The 17,305-nt window shown below is 42.4% G+C and overlaps 1 protein-coding gene across 6 annotated transcripts in view; it reads left to right on the top strand.

The window, feature by feature from the left end:
* plecb (plectin b) overlaps nucleotides 1–17,305 on the top strand; it is a 130,545-nt gene that overhangs the window by 14,956 nt on the left and 98,284 nt on the right. For 2 of the 6 annotated variants that reach the window (XM_034611703.1, XM_034611702.1), the window contains exon 1: nucleotides 413–666. The exons of the other annotated variants lie outside the window; for them this stretch is intronic. In XM_034611703.1, the coding sequence (XP_034467594.1) occupies nucleotides 576–666 (91 nt within the window). In that variant the 5' untranslated portion in view covers nucleotides 413–575. Of the gene's footprint in view, nucleotides 1–412; nucleotides 667–17,305 lie in introns of those variants that run through there. 6 annotated transcript variants of the gene reach the window in all.

The following is a 17,305-nucleotide window of genomic DNA, read 5'->3' as shown; positions in this document are numbered from 1 at the left end:
TTTTAAAACGTCATAATTAATGTAACCGTCTTTCTCTGCAGATGAAACACAATGTCATTTTTATTATTTGATGTGATTCCACTCAAAAGACTTGATGTTTGTGTGGCAGTAAGAGAAGTATGTCATGTGTTTCTGTGGTCTTGTACAAACTGTTGGCCATCCATCTCAGTCTAACTCAGCTGAACTGCTACCAGAGAGCCTCATGCTGCTGCTCTGCTCTCCTTGCTGCTGCTGCTGCTGCGCTTGTGCTTGATGAGCATTCACGCTGTGAGCGTGTGCCTGCTGCTCAACTCTGTATCTTTAAGAGGAGGGACCTGACATTTATATTAGGATGTCTGAGCAAGGCTATGGGAGGCTATGGACGAGAGGAGGGGGGGGTGTGGCGCTGGGCTGTGGAATGAAGTTGGGTGCTGTGTGTGGAGGGTTCACACACAGCTGACAGAGAGCAGACACAGGACAGCAGAGGCTGCCTCACACACACACATCCAAACACACAGAGGGAAAAGCTTGACCTAGAAGGAAGAAGGCTGAGAGGAGGAGGAGGAGGAGAAGAAGAAGAGGGTGAAAGCGCCGGCATGGCCATGTACGAGCCCTCCTACCTGCCTCCGAACGCCGAGGAGCAGGACTTCATCCAGGCTTATGAAAACGTCAGAGAGAAGTATAAAGGTGGGTGCCTGCACTCACATGACAGTGATGACAGCTACAGAGAGACTACATATGATGATGGAAGAGTTATCTCTGCGTGTGGGTGTCTTTTTCATTCACACCCTTTAAATGTTGTTGACTCTGCACAGGTGCAAAAATTGTGACTGTTTGCGCATGCACCTCGCTGTGCCTTTCATCAGCCGGCCCCTGTGTGTGGGGGGGGGGGGGGGGGGGGGGGGGTGTTTATTGGTGGAACAGAGAGGCAGACATGCACACTGCATCTCTTGACTGCTGAGTGTTTTATTGATTGGCGCACATGTTCGCTGTCGATCTTCCACGCTGCCTGTCTGCAGTGTTTGTGTGTGTGTGTGTGTGTGTGTTGCAAGGGTCCAGTGGATTTGCAGGAGTGTTTCACTTTGATATGTGACCACAGCAACAAACCCATTCGGCTGAACTCTGACCTTGAAACTAAGCGAGAGAGGGGGGCAGTCAGTTCAAGTGTGAGTGCTGATTGTTTTCCTGTATCCAGTCACAACAGAGGGTATTGACAGGTGCTGCCGAGCAACAGTGGATTTCAATAAAACAGAGCAGAGTTCTTCTCATTTGATCCCTTTATCCCTTTATCTCCTCAAGTGTGCAGCCCAGCGTGCCACCGCTGGATTAACTTACATACTTTCCTCTTTTTGGGAACATTCCTTCGGTCCGGAAATTAACCGAAGAAAGATGGAGATGCGAAGATGAAGTTGAGGAAAAATAATCCACAACCAAAGACAGTGGATCCCAACTCATCTTTCTGCCATCTTTAGTTCTTCTCTTTGTTCTTGTCAGGTGTCAGCAGCCTCCTCAAGGTGCTTTCATTTCAGACTGTAGTAGAGTTTCATTTCCATGTCTCACATGTGGATATTCTTTCAGTTTACCTTCGTGGTTTTACTGCTGCATATTTCATCTGTTCCGTTCCAACAGATCATCAGGAAGAGGGAGAGCTCCTCTATAAATATTGCCCCAGTTTTCTTTTTTTCTTTTTTCTGTCTTCTTGTGAGAACCAATCGACTCGGCTGGTGCTGAATCACTGTAGAAACAGCGGCTTTATCTGTTGGTCTATTTCTCATCTTATTTTAAATGCTGCTTTGCGTTGCAGTTCTTACACCTGTATACTGTTGGTACAACAGTACACAGTTGGTGATTTTAGACATATGTGTAATGACTGCAAACAAACACAGCTATTGGCAAATACAGCGACTGCACCAGTAGCTTCTACTGGTGTTTTCATTGTGTATAATTGGGTTGGAGCTGCAGCTATGCACTGTTATCTGGTCCAACAGGAACCTTTTCAAAGGGCTTTGGCACAAACATTGTGGAAAGAGTGAAAGACTGATAGGAAAGTGAGTTTCTGACATGTATTCAGAAGAATAGTGAAGATGCCAGAGAAGGGTAGAAGGTCAACAACTGGTTTTATCAATAGTGGAATGACCTTTAACTTGATATCATATATTAGTATCATAAACGATTTGCTATACATGTACATGGATCCATCTGTAGAGCCGATTTCAGACATGACGTCAGCACAATGGGGTCTGAACTTTCATGGCACCTCTTTTTAACACAGAGATATTTGTATTCTTTTTGGTTTCTTACAGTTTTGTGTCTGTCGCGTTTTAGAAATGTTACCAACATGCCCACTTGCCCTTGGAGAGCTTTTACTTGGGGGCTGGCAGGAGAAAACGGACTCGGACATTGGCGTTGTCACATACAGCCAAACCAGATAATGTCAGTAGATTATGTGGAGTGCAGTACATGTCTGAGAGCAGCTTCTGTGTGTGTTTTTAGTGCTGCTGCAGTACCAGGAGGTAATGTGAAGCAGGAGCTGGCTGCGTGGCAGGTGTTTATTTTCCAGACGTTCCTCTGTATTCCTTCCTCGACAATCGTCTGAGGTCCTCTGAGGTCCTGCTCTCCTTATTAAGGCACGCTGATGACACAGCCAATAAGCGAGCTGTCTGACTTTGTTGCACCTCCTTTGTTCCAACCAAGATGCATAACAATTCTGTTGAGCATGGGAAGCTGTCAGAAGACTTGAAGACATGCATGAACCACATTCTTACTGTACGTAGACACCATAATAGGATCTATGCAGTGTGGTTGTATATCTTGTGTGTTTGGTGATGTATCTGCAGGGGTTAGATAGTGGAAAGTACTTGGTTAGTAAACATTCTCAAGGTACCCAGCAGTATTAATGTCTCTGTGTTGGGAGAAACTCATCTTTACCTTTGCAGAATGTAAGCACACCGTCCTACTCGTCCTTGTCCATTAGGATCTCATGGATCCTTCTGACGAGTGTGAGGACTGGAGTCATCCCTCTCATCTAGATGGCGACCGCCTCCAGACAGGCCACAACATTTTGATATGATGTAAAACCTTTACTGGACGTTAGAAAGCTGTCACAGATTATCTTCCACATGCTGCCATACAAAGACATCATTTGCCTGTGTAATCACTCACGCATTCAAAGTAGATAACACAATGTCTACTTGTGGATCCTTCCCTATTTTGAAGCCGTCAGTCAATTCCTACTTGTACGTGACAGCTCCCCTCATTGGTATAAATGGTGTTTCTCGATTTCCTTGAAATGTCATTGCTCAACTGTAGCTAAGAGGATGTTATTACTTGGCAACACTTACTTTGTGTGACATCATTGTGTTTGCAACTTTTATACTGAAATATTAAATCATGGTATTTGCCATGAAAGTAGTGTGGCTGTAGGGATGGAATTTGGCCCAGATAAAATATTTATCAAGTACTATTTCATGGATGAGTTTTTGTACATTCATTTTGTACCTACTTTGTTCATTCATGATCATCAGAGGAGGATTCTATCAGACTGATGAGCGCCGTCACTAGGTTGACATTCATGGTTTACATTGAAATGCCTTGACAACCATTTGAAGGATTGCCAGTGATGTCATGTCAATGTTTCCTCCCCGAGTTTTCATCTCCGTCCTCATCAGAACAAAATCTAGATTTATTTGAAGAAATTATAATAGTATTGGTGCAAATTAGCTAATGTTAGCATGCTAACACTCAAAACCAACACGAGAACATGGTAAATATGAATCAATGTCATTTATTTATTATTTCATTGAAATAATGTTGCTAATGCATTCTGTGGTTACAGATGCACTGAACTGCCAGCTTGAGTTAGCTTGACATAATTTATAAAACTGGTTCTTCTCTGAAGGCAGAACAAGATTTATAGTTAATATTAGTTTTAATCTGATAGCAGGCAACAGTATAGAGGCAAAAAGATACGTATCCTCTCTGGTCATATTTGTTTCTCTCTAGATTAAATTGGTATTAATTACAATAGCAGAGCAACTTTGAGACTTAAAAATACAAATACAAAAATCGTATTGGATTTGATATCAGAAGTCTTTTCCAAATGGGTCTAAATCCAGGTATAGTCAATCAGTCAGTCTGCTTCGTCTTATGTTACTCACTGCTGTCTCATTGTTCTAAATTGTTGGCTGAATGGTAAAGGCTTGGCCGACTTCCCACTTTCCTCTAATGCAATTTGTACTAACAGCTGATGCCGATGTTGCTGGGCTGCCTCAGGGGGGAAGTGCCCCTCTCAAGTCTGGTGGACTGCTGAGGGTGCGCTGCTACGGCTGGAATCCATTTTTTGTCCTGGAGTGTGTCCTGTAAGGCCGTGTCCTGTGCCCCGTGGGGCTTAAATAACCCCTAAATTTAGCTGTGGCCACGTTCAGTCTGACAATTAAACTGTTATTTTTGGCAGGCTTGATTGTCTTGTCTACGGGTAATTTAAATTCCAGCTTTATCCTTTAGGCTGAATAAAATTAAATATTATTGAATTATTAAGAACTCTAGCTTCGATGTGGAACAGCAGCGTCAGACGAGATTAAACACCGTGATCATTTTCATGTTTTTTTTTTAAATTGCAGTCAGTGAATGAAGGCTTCCCTTGCCACAATACCATTTAGCCAAATATAGACATAGAGTGCAGCTATATTTATGAATGACTGTAACAGTATGTGTGAGGTCTGAAGTGAGAATTCTTGGTGGAAGTGGTTTGTCACACACATTTGTGAATGAATGTGAATGAATGAATGAATGAATATGTGGAGTCATTATTGGCTGTAAATAAAAATGCAATAAGTGGCATATATATAGTATTACATTGTTTGTGTGTGTTTAACGTGTAAGTTGTCCAGCAGGTTGGGTTTTCCCATCACACACACTTTCAAAGAAGAAAACTCATGTTAGCTTCCTGAGCTGTGGATATCTAATGGACATACAAGAGTGTTGGCTGCCAGTCACAGGTTGAAATGTGTTGATAAAGAGGGCAGCAAGGACAATTGTTGTTCAAGTGCCCTTGAGAGAAGCACTTCACCTACAACAAATAGAAGTGGGTGTACTCTATGTTGTGAGTGTGAGGCCAAGAACTTGTACTTACATTAAAAGATCTTTTCTTGTTGAATTTCTGTTTAGTATCAAAAACAAATGCCAGTGCCCCTTCAGCAAAATAACAACAACTTCTTTTGTAGTTCCTGATTCTATATTTGATAGAATTTCCTCAGTAATGTAATGTCTCAGTCTCTTCTGTGGATTTGTATCTGTATGAACTATCAGGTGACGTCCCTGCTCGCTAAACACTCAGTTCACATCTGACATTAGACGGGCACCTACCTGACATTAATACCAAGTATGAACAGGGCCTGCAGAGCATACAGCCACACTAGTTAGTTCAGCGTGAAAACATGTTAACATTTTGCCAGCGCATTCTAAACAACATACAGCTAATGTGAATGTCATTAGTTTTGCTGCTGGCATTAAAAAGTTTATATTCTGACCCAGGATCATTCAATGTGTTACATGTGTCAGGCCTTAGACCCATGCTAATGTCGTTAATGAAATTGTGTCACCTACTGTAAATTTCCCAGCGTTACAATACTTGCCTTGTAAATATGACGACGGTTATACGTCTATTGCTGCCATTAAAATCATTATTTTCCATCTCCCACTGCAGTGACTTGTTCTTTTACTGGAACCCACTCTGGCCACTACTACTACAAACACACAGTGCTGAATTCATACAGGGGTCAGCCATGCACAGTCGTCAGTGTCAGGTGAAAACGCTCATGGAAAGTTGACCGTTGGTTAGAAAAACCTGTGGATGTGTATGTGGGGAGCTTTCCCCCTTTTAATTGCTGCTCAGCCAAATGGTGCCATGCCAACCGAAAGGGAAAATCTCTGTCACCTTTCTCTTACTCTATTTCTTACACTATTGCCGCTGAGCACACCAACTGAAATGAAGAGTCACATTAAACTCACGCAGGGTGTGTCTGTGTGTGGCGTTTAAGGGTCAGAAAAATGCTTATGATGATTTAACTGTGCTGCTTGGCCAAAAAGGACTGTTTGTGTTTTTTTGTCATATTTTCATGCGTGTCAGCATCCTGCTGCCTGGGATAGATCAGCAGTGACACACAGCTCAGCAGCTCAGGTCAGAGGTTATTCAGGGGCAGAGCTTGATAAACTCCAATATGCTGTGATTCCTTCAGGGCCTTTTAGGGGAGAGAGGGAGAGAAAACTCTGGAGGGATGTTCCTCCGATGTGTCGGCCTTCCTGTCAAACACGCAATGATTTTGCAGAACAGAAGCTGCTGTTGGTTTGAATGCCCGAAATCTCAGGGGTTTTATAGCTTATATAGTGTGTGAGAGGGGGGATGTAAGAGAGAGCCTGGGGGAGGTGAATAAAAGGAAAGAATACATAATGTTTACAGGAGTAAGGAGTACACTAATGAGGAACACATACTTAAAATATAAGATGCCATATGAATAAAACAGTTTTTATTCAATTTGAGTTAACAATGATTTCTAAGGAAATTTGAGACTTTCTGTTTATGCTGACTGGAGAAATGAACTAATTAGGGTAATTCCAGTTTCATGAACCGTGGGTCAAATTTTCATAGTTTTGGCAGTCGACCCTTTGGGCAATATTAACATTCCACCAAGTTAACTACTGAAATCTTGGAACACTAAAAAGATGTCAGGAGGGGCAAAGAAGCATGAACAAACCCATCAGTTAGTCAAATTTAATTGTTAGAGAGAAGGTCTGCAAACAATAACAATATTATCTGAAATATCTTCGATAAACTATTTCCCTTCCAGCTCACAGACCTACTGTATGTACTGAGTCATAACTATTGCTGTATTTGGGCATGTACGGCTTCCTGTGTAATGAGGGTTTAGTTGCTGGCTCCGTTTATTTTCAGCTTTGCCTCCAAATAAAGTGGTTTGGGTGATCTGGCAAAACTACTGACTGTTTTGCTACCTGTCTGATCTCTGTTTTTTTGTAGAGGGAAAGGAAAAGGGAAGAACTGGTGAAGCTTAAGAACTGTTGCAGGCTGCATGAGTTAAACATTTAAGGAGCTGTAACATTTCAGTTTGCTGACAAATTATTTAATTTTGGCCTGACTTTTTTTTATTATTCTGTACATTAATCCACCGTCTTTGCTTTTGTGTCTTGCTTTCTCGTTTTTTATAACAATAAAGAAAGTTCTAATAAACCTAATTTTACCTTATGGACTGAATTGTCCATAAACATGTTTCTCAATCAGTATTTTGCTGACTTATTGGAATTAAAGTTCAAACTGGTTGTGGTTTGTACCTTAGAGATGATTTCACCTTCAACCTCCACAAGGGAATATGATACTAGTGTATAAAGATGTCACACAAATTGGATTCAATCAATTTAAGCTCTGCTATTTTGCTGTGCTCCTGCCTGAGTGGTGCTGAGTCAGACGGATGTGTACCTGCTGTCTCACTGCGTAATGCAGCACAGCAGATCTGAAATTGCTAGATAATGAAGTTCACTGACTGTACCTACGATCCTATTCAATCTGACGTCTTGTTTGTACTTAAACAGCTTAACTGAGTGACTGACTGGCAGCTGTCGGCCTGGGCTACTTCTCTGCCTGACATGGAAGCAACGTTAAGATGTTTGCCTTGAGCCTCACTGCTGCTCTCTGTGCTGTTTAAGCATTTAGAGTTTCTCCCTGACTTTTACAAGGGTTGAAACACATGGCTTTGTGTCTCATGACGGGGGGGGGTGGAGAGAGAGTGGAAAACACATTTGTGTGGAAATAGTGAGGTTCTAACACCTGAGTTGTTTCTGACACAAAGACTCTGTGTTTCTCCGCTGCTTAGTTCTGCAGTGCGGAACTGGGGCGCTTTATTTGGTTCAGTATTGGTCTGGGATTGTAGCTTCCAGGCTCTAATGAGCTATGAAAAAGTTAAAGGGGAAAACAAAAACATCCTGATGCACTACAGCTTAACACACACAAACATGAATACACGCGCACACACATGCATACCACTGCTGCAACATATTACTATAGATAAAAACCCAGGGGAGTCACAAACTCCAAAGCAGCGAGAACATTAACATTCCCTCCCCCTCATTTCCCAACCCCCACTATAATTATCTTTAGAACTGGACAGAGGTTCCTGCATGAAAATACAAATGTCCATAATAGAAGCAGAAAAATGATTGGACCCAATGTTCCAATGGATATTTCTCATTCACATATGAAGAACACAGCAGGAGATTCTCTAACGTGTTCCCAGCAACAAATAAATCTCCGGAGGGTTTCGGTGAGGGATGGCGCAGCATGCAGAAGCTGGACGTGGCGTATACATTCCACATTTTTGTGTTTTGCGCACATCGACACAAACTTCGCCCCCAATCACGAAAAACCTTTGAATCTTTTTTTCCAAGTTGACATCTTATTCGGTGTCTTACATATGTGGCTCCTCTTTTTCATCCTAAGGTATTTGTATTCTCTTTGTTTTTTTTCCAGTTTTGCGTGTGTCATGTGTTTGAAACATCATCAACGCCCACTGGTCGAGGTGAATGAGTTTTTACGAGGGGGCTGGCAGGAGAAACTCCAGAGTAGGTCAACAGCAACTGACTCGGACATTTGGATGTTCACTTAGAGCCCCTCTAGATAATTTCAGAAGATTATCCGGAGTCATGTGCACGTCTGAAAGCAGCTTTTAGGAAGTTTATTAGTTTTCAGTGTTCTAGGATGGAAAACTTTTAGTTATTATTTACATATACTACAATTAGCTAATTCAAAAATTACATAAAGTATTCACAGGTCTGAAAAAGTCCTTATTTTTGAATGTGAGTATTGGAATGTCTTAAATCCTGACACCACAGGTATTATTTTATTTGCCCCTGCAGAGGTTTGGTAATCGTAAATAAAATACAATCTCCAACAAAAGCTGATTTGCTAACCTTATCTATATTCAAGTGCACAGTTTGACCTTGAATGTAATTCCTGTCCTCATTTCACAAATGCAGAGCAAAGAATGCCAGCGAAGGCCCAGAATCCACTTTGCCACTGTGAACGCAGGCCAGTTCCCATTGACAGTTTGAAAGAAATTCAGTGAGCGCCGACACACTTACAGTAACTGAAGTGCCATCTGTTCCACTGTGGCTGGAATTAACAGAAGTCTGTGAAGGAGCGCTGTGTTGAGGGAAGACAAGAAGTTTTTGATAGCTGGAGTAATTTTATTCACATTGAACACCGTCCAGATTCTGCTGAAGGCAGAGCAAGTGGAAATAATTCAGCTTTATTGCCAACAGGACTTAAAATAGACTTGAGGGTTATTACATTCAAAGTGAGTAGTAATGGAAACACGCCTTCGTACACAATGTGATGCGTGATAGTGTATTCGCGGCTAATGATGAAGGGGGGGGGGTGTGCGTTTATGAGTGTGTTTCTTGGGCAGCCCGGTCATTTCCTGACATTGACAGGCAATGAGTTTATTGCTGGTCAGTGGCATTCAGAGCAACTGGAGCCGCGCAGTGTCACGGTCACCGCACGGGACAGGAATGCTACAGCAGGTCACCCCACACAGCTGACAGCGAGGGGAATGTGCCCCACGTGCACACACATACACACATGCAAATACACTGACATCCTACATTAACTTTCTCACACCTCTTTCCACAAGAGCACACACACACACACACACTTTCAGGGAGAACAAACATGAGGAACAACTTGTAACATTCTTCTCTGTTAGCAGATCACTTGATCTCTTTTGGCCAGAGATGGCAAAGCCGGATGAGTAACGCTTGTTAGCGGCTACGAATACCTTCCAGAGCCATGTTCCTTTGGGCTTTGACAGAAGATGCAGTTTGTAAAGAAACTGCCCTAAATGGCGTGGCTGACTCCGGTTTCACCAAAAAGGGGGGTTGCACAAACGCGTGTTACATAAAACGGCATGATTCGTGTCAGAGATAAAGAAGCTACGGAGATGATGACTGCTGTAAAAATGAGCGGGGCCTCTGGTCTGTTTGTGTGTCCGGTGATCGCCCAGTCTCTGAGGGGTGTGGCCCCTCTCCGTCCCACCGCAGGTCAAACAACAGTCCTGGAAAAAAAAAACTGCAGGCTGCTTGTTTTCTTATCTCAAAGTTCAAAATCACTGCTAATTCTGGCCTTCCTGTCGAGCTGTGTGTGACACCGTTGTGGCCCCAGATGATCTACAGCAAACTTTCGAATCTGCTCAAGGTTACTCTTGAAATGTTTGAAAAGTGGATTTCGATGGAATGAACCCTGTGTGTAATATTTTACTTTTCTCACGTGAAGTTGTTACAGCTGTTATCACGGTTACTGCAGGACTGTGTTTGATGTGTAGCAGAACCGTGAGAGCTTACATGGGGGGGGGTGGTATAGATCCTTCGCTCTGGCCTTAACATTCATACCATGAATTCACAGCTGAAGGCCTGGACTAATGGTGGTTTACTAGATATGACAGTACATTTATTCACTCAGTAGGTGTTTATACTTTGTGTGAAGTTGTGCTATAAGGCCAAGTTTACACCACTATAAAACTACAACCATATCAAAATCAGACACTTTACAGTACATCACATTTAGGATAAGAGGAGTTTCTTAAAGCCTAAAGTTTACAGAGCTGCATGAAACACACAAAAAGAATTACCTTTGTCCAGACACAGCCAGAATCAGTCTCCTCTGTAGTGAGTAGTGCTGTCAAATAAGTCAACTTCAAATTAATACAAATTGTTTGAATCTACCTAATAATCCTACAAATGTTTGTCGCAGTGTACATGGAATACATGCACCATCGCAAACCATTCATCTAATTGACTTCACACTTAGCATGTTTGTAGTTAGTGATCATGGAAAGTGGAGTAATGACTTTGGTGCTATTTGGACACGTAATACATTAAATACAATAAAAATGTAATAAATGGCCAACACTCTGGAGCAGTCTGTGTGGGAGTGAGGGGGGTTGGCCAGATGCAGACACGAATTCCCTTTTAATTTCATTGAAAAAATTGATTATAACCCACAGAGTGTGGCAACTATGCACCAATCATAGCCCTTATGTTAAGATAGACGAAGCGTCTCCACTTTCTCCAGTTGTACAAAAATGAATCCAGTATAGCCTGGATAAGGGTGCTGCCATCTTGCGTTCTTTATCATTTGGAGTCTGGAGCAGTAGTGATCATGGTGTGGAGCCACCCCCGACCAATTGCGAGTCAGTTTCATCTGTCAATCATGACGGTTCACCCTGCTTCTATAGCATCAAATGGCTGATTGAAACCAAACTTAGTTGAATGACATTTGAAAATACATTACTGTGATATAAAAACTACCTGAAATGATAGAAACATGTATATTAACTTTACTTTGACATTTTAGTTTGGTCTATGTCCATTGGGCTTGTCTCCTTTACTGAACCCAGCCACCAGGGGGCAATCAAGAAGATTTGGCTTCACTTTTTGGGAGCTGTCGACGTCCATCTTTTTATACAGTACAGTCTATGGCAACAATCATTGCAGCCCGTTTGTGTTCCTGATATCTTTAGTCAGGTGAATGATGCATTTGTCACCGCTCTACAAGATACAGACTGCTACACCTTATCTTTTGAGTTCAAACAGATGATTACAGATTAGAGTATTAGTTTTTAGTTTTTTTTTACTCAATATTTCAACACTGTTTGATCAGTTGTTCAAATCTTAAAGAGAAGGTGACCACCCTGCTACTGAGTCTAGGCTAATGGGGAGTGTTACCTTCTCTAGCCATGAGAGAGTCAGAAGGCTCCATAACTGTGCTGCTGATTTAATAGATCTGAAATGTAGCTTTAGCTCAACCAGATGGATCTTGTGTTGCATACAGTGGGAGGCAGTAGGTTGTAAGAGTCAGAAGATATAATAGATCATGTTGGTGTCATCCTTTGAAAGGCTGAAAGGTGTGTAAAAGGAAAGGAAGTGATTCACATTTGTCAGACATGTAGTCCGACAACCTATCCTGGGATCAGAGCCTCTGCGACCAGTAGCCAGAGCGGCGCCTCCAGCAGAAACTCCCTGTCGTGCACAGTGGAGACAGAAAAAGATGATGAGGCACTCAGGGAGTGTGGGAGAGAGACACGATGGGAAGTTGAGAGACAGAGTGCTGAAATGAAACATGTCCGAGATTGTAAGCAGAAATTAAGAGGAAGAAAAAGCAGCTCATGAAGGAGAGGAAGTGTGCCGTTCTTCTCTCTCTCAGCATTGATCGGGTTGTTCTCACACTCAGCAGCAGTTTGTTAAGATGAAGGGTCGAGTGTAAGCTGAGCTCGGCAGAGGCCCGTTGTCACGTTGGGTCTCAGGACTGCTGCTGGAGAGCTATTATGTTGGCCTCTAACACTGTCTCTGCCAATTCAACAGCACGAAACATAGTCACGTTATGAATTACACTCTGTTCAAACAAATACAGGTTAAAGGAAGGCACAGTATATAACTGGTCAATTAGTCAATAAGTGCAATAAATCATATAAGTTATTTTCTAAAGCAAAAATTCACTGATCCCAAAATATGAAATATGAAAATGTTTCTCTCTTAGAATCCAAAGTGAAGATATTTCACTCTCACAAATACTTTATGACACAGAATCATCACATTTGAGAAGATGGAACCATTTTTGACATTCAGCCTGAATTTTATTTTAGGTGCTTGGCATTTGGCGTAGCGATGGCATACCGCATCGACCTGAACCTGTGTCCGGATTTGTGGAAAAGTGGCAGATGAGAGTGATGTGTGATGAAGTGATGCCCTGTGCTATTGAGGTTGGGATGCAGGTGATGGTCTTATAATTGAGCTCAGAGAAGTTGTATGTGGGAAAACCTTTTTATTTTGGCAGCAGTATGGTTTAAGTGTGTTCCCCTTTAACAATTGACTTTTACCAAAGGCTTCATCCAAATGAAAGATTAAACGAGGAATCATTCACACACTGCAGTATGTACAATTTTCGTCTTCTCAGCTTATTATGACATCCTGTTTGTTCTGCCTACACACACACACACACACACACACACACACACACACACACACACACACACACACACTGCCAGCTCCCTGTACTTTCCCTTTAGGCCCATGGGATGCATTGCTTGGCACAGACAGTGTTTCCAGCCTGATGTAAGCATCCAGTTTTCAGCTCCCTGGAGTTTCCCACCTCTCTCTGTAGAAACACAGCAGGGTTAGTGAATATCGGATGTAAGGAATCTTGTTCCTTATATTAAGTATGTATATTACACTATCCCCAATTCATGAATTTAACTCTGTACTCTGTTCTTTTATTCAAAAATACATCATCAAACATGTAGTTTTTCATGTATTGTTCCTGCTCTTACTTCACTGTAACTCCACTGCACTGAAAGGATCATGCAGTCTGCTGTCAAGTTGTCTTACTTCTACTTTAGATGGTAAGCACAGCCCCTAGTGGATTATTGTCCTCACAACAACGGACCTGACAAAAAGAGAAAAACAGAGGAATGGGCTTTGAAGGAAATCCCAAGAGCTTTGACTTAATTTTCATCTGGGGCAGTAGCTGAAAAAGATGTTTATGTTCCATATCTTTCAGGTCAGTGGAGTCTTAGATCATCTTTTAATCAAAGCGTGGATCAGCCTCTTCTCACTCAGTAGCTGATCGTTCCGTCTAAACCAAGCTGAGATGACAGCATCCCTCCGGTGATGGTCTTGGTTCACCTCCAAAAATCTGAGTTAAAGCTATTGACTCAGAGAGTGGGTGGGGGGATCATTTAAATCACGCCTTCTATTTATCCACTCTGCAAATAGGATGTGACTCGCAGCAGAACCTTCCAGTGTCTGCCTCTCTGTTGTAATTTATCTATATCTCAAAACAGCAGGCTCTTTATAGGGAGCGACCTCACAGAGATTGAAGCTCCCCGTGGGATCTGGTCTTAGGCCTATAAGGGTGGAGCATGGGAGGAAACCTGCAAGGGTCATTTGCTCTATGCCTTGTTTCCCATCTGTCTCAATTCCCAGAATTCCTCACCAGTATTGCGTATATCAGTATGGCAGGGAGGTCAGCAGGGAGGTCTTAACAGCTGTATTAGGTTTGCCTGTCAACGCGGGAAGTAAAAAAGTTTCTACTTCTCCTACACATTCTTTTTCAGCCTTTTAAAAGCACAACACAAGGAGCTGGAAGATACGGCAGAATAATGATCATTCGGTAAACATTATTATTGTTTTGAATTCAAATCAAGCTGAAACATGACGTACCCATGAGATAAAGCTGTGGATTCTCTGACTAATGAAGTAGGGCTGGGCCCATGAATAATGCCATTGTCCATTGGTGATGGCTGAGAGTTATCACAATGTTGGACCTGGCATCTATAACAAAGAGATCTTTTTTATTATCAGTCAGGTTTTCTTTGGCCCTTATCATGATCAGAGTCATATTTGGTATCTGCTGATACCAAAAATATGAAGTCTGTAAGTTACATTCATTTATATGATATCAATGAGTGTTCATTTTGGAGAATGCCAAGCTAAGATGTCTCACTCTGTTGTCTATTCCTTGCAACTACAGAAACTCGTAGTTGTTGAGAGGTATAACAGATTAGTGGTTCTTTTCTCACAAATCTTTGACAAGACACTTATTTGCAGACAGCGTTTAAACCTCCAACATCCATCCATCCATCCATCCATCCATCCATCCATCCATCCATCCATCCATCCATCCATCCATCCATCCTGCTTCTCCTTTGAGGGTCAGGGATGGGCTTGAATGGGCTTGAATTCCTGCTGGCATTGGGTGAGAGGCGGTATACACCCTGGAGAGGTCGCCAACATATCGCAGAACTGACATACAAACACCATTCACACCTATGGTCAATTTTGACTCTACAATTAACCTAATGCCGTTCTGCATGTCTTTGGACCATGGGAGGAACCAGAGTACCCGGAGAAAACCCCTCACTGGGAAGATGAGAACCAGTCCCACTGCCAAACTGACAAAAGGCAAGTTTAATTTCGCCCTGAAGTCAAGTCAGTCAATCTGATATGATGTACCACCAGTCATGATGTACCACCAGTCATTTTGCTAAGCTAAATGATTAGTAGTGTTGGAACCTCATCATTTGCCAATCCAGTGGACATCGTCCAACCCGACTGTGAAGAAAAATACTGACATGGCCTTTCTGCCCTCAGTAAATTCTCCCCCTACACAATACTCCACATTCCTGATTGACACGCTCTGATCTGTCGCATTCAGTCCATTGGCTCAACTGCTTCATCACCGGCTAACACAGACAGTCTCTCTCTCAGTGGGGTGGCTGGTCTCCTGCTGACTGCTGCTCGAGGCTCTAAGCTGGTGCATTGGGCCGGAGATTTGAGAGGCTGGGTGACCTCAGACAGAAGGAATGTTTTGTCTGGATGTCGGTAGCAGGGCTACCAGTCTGATGCAGACTGAGCAAAGAGGATGTGAGCAACCTAGTATCAAAAAGCAGAGTTTTGATAGTAGTTTTGTGAAGAGCAATGACACCTCACAGCAAAAGGAAAGTGGTGGTGAAAGTGGATTTTTCATATTCTCCCTGTGTCTGTGTGGAGTACTCCGGCTTCCTTCCACTGTCCAAAGACATGCAGATTGGGGTTAGGTTAATTGGAGAGTCAAAATTGTCCTTAGAAATGAATGTGAGAGTGAATTGTTGTTTGTCTCTGTAGGTCAGCCCTGTGATACACTAGCGACATGTCAAGGGTGTACCCTGCCTCTCACCCAATGTCACCTGGGATTGGCATCAGCTCCCCGTGACCCTCAAGAGGATGATCGGTATAGATAGTGGAAGGATGGATAGGCTGGTTCAGGGTAGCAAGAAAACAAGGCTATGTATCTCATGTACTTCATTGTTCAAGTTGTATCTACCTATAAAACCTTTTATACCAGGGCTGGATGATACGACTTCAAATCAATATGATTATTTGAAACTTTTACCTCAATTATGATTGATGAACAATATTTTTTTATTTTATGGTGTTTATTATTAAAGTGTAAATTGAGCGAAGGTCAGTGGGGGAATGAGGAGGGCGGACATGCGGCAACCTGAGAGTTTGTGAATGCACGCACAGGGGAAAGTATTAACCAAACTAACCAACATGAGAAAGGTTAAATCGGTGAGGGCTTATAAATGTCAATTTCTATTCATTTTCCGTTGATTGCCCAGCCCTATTTTCGACATACTGTTTGTAAAAGAAACTACACTTGTCTATTTCATCTGGTCACAATATATGTAGGGTCTCTAAACCATATTGTCATCAGTATACCTCCGACACAGCGCTTCAGAAAAACATTAAATCTGTGCAACTTTTCAAAAAAAGTTAGCATTGTATTCATCCATCCGAGATATTGGGTCAAAGGTGGGGTACACCCCGGTCAGGTTGCTGGTGTATCACAGGGCAATGTAGAGAGATAAATAACCGTAACATTCACACCTTTGGTCAATAGAGTCTCCAATTGATCTAACCCCAATCTGCATCTCCGTTGGCCGTGGGAGGAAGCCGTAGTACCTGTAGGAAACCCTCTCAGATGTGAGGAGGACATGCAAACTGCACACAGAAAGACCCTGGCAAAAATGCAGTGTATAATTTATTGAGCAAAAAAAATTCTTGTCAGCGTGCTTCCCATTCAGGACAGGAATAGACAGATTTGCCTTTGGATGCAATCTGATCACTTGCTACATGACCTGTAACATATAACAAATAGTTGCCTGAAGGGGCTGAAGATGTGTGTTCTTTTCTCTGGTAGTATTTGTTTCTTTGGTAAATTATGGCATGTTTGCTCAGTATTTATTCCAATAGTTGGACTGTAAACGCCACACACTTACTCACATTCTCACTGACACTGCCGAAAAAGGCAGCAAAGTGAAGGACAAGCAGGATTCTAGCATGAGAACTATTCTAGCTGGTGTGTCCAAAAGTGATAAACTCATCAGTGATGCAGTGACAGATGACTTTGACTGTTATTGGGAGGTTAAGGGAAGATTCCTTTTGCAGACTTTAATGTAGAAACCTCAGCAATTTACTGGCTGCTCATAAACCCTTGTGTAGATTGGCAGGATCCTGCTATAAGACTCTGCTGGACCTACAAAATGCACAGAAGCAAACAAGTCTAGCTCCGGCTGGGGGTAGCATGACAAAGGCCCTGCTTCTCATAACTGTCATTCCTCCCAAGACCCAGTTAAACGCAGCTCGTGGCTGATAGATTCATCCCCATAACCTTGAACAGCTGAAGAGTCAGTGTTTGACAGTGTAGGCTGTGTTTGTTGCAGTG

This window comes from Hippoglossus hippoglossus, chromosome 16 (genome assembly GCF_009819705.1).
Source record: "Hippoglossus hippoglossus isolate fHipHip1 chromosome 16, fHipHip1.pri, whole genome shotgun sequence".
Taxonomy (NCBI): Eukaryota; Metazoa; Chordata; class Actinopteri; order Pleuronectiformes; family Pleuronectidae; genus Hippoglossus; species Hippoglossus hippoglossus.
The sequence above is the reverse complement of the archived record's forward strand: the minus strand, read 5'-3'. Positions and strand labels throughout refer to the sequence as shown.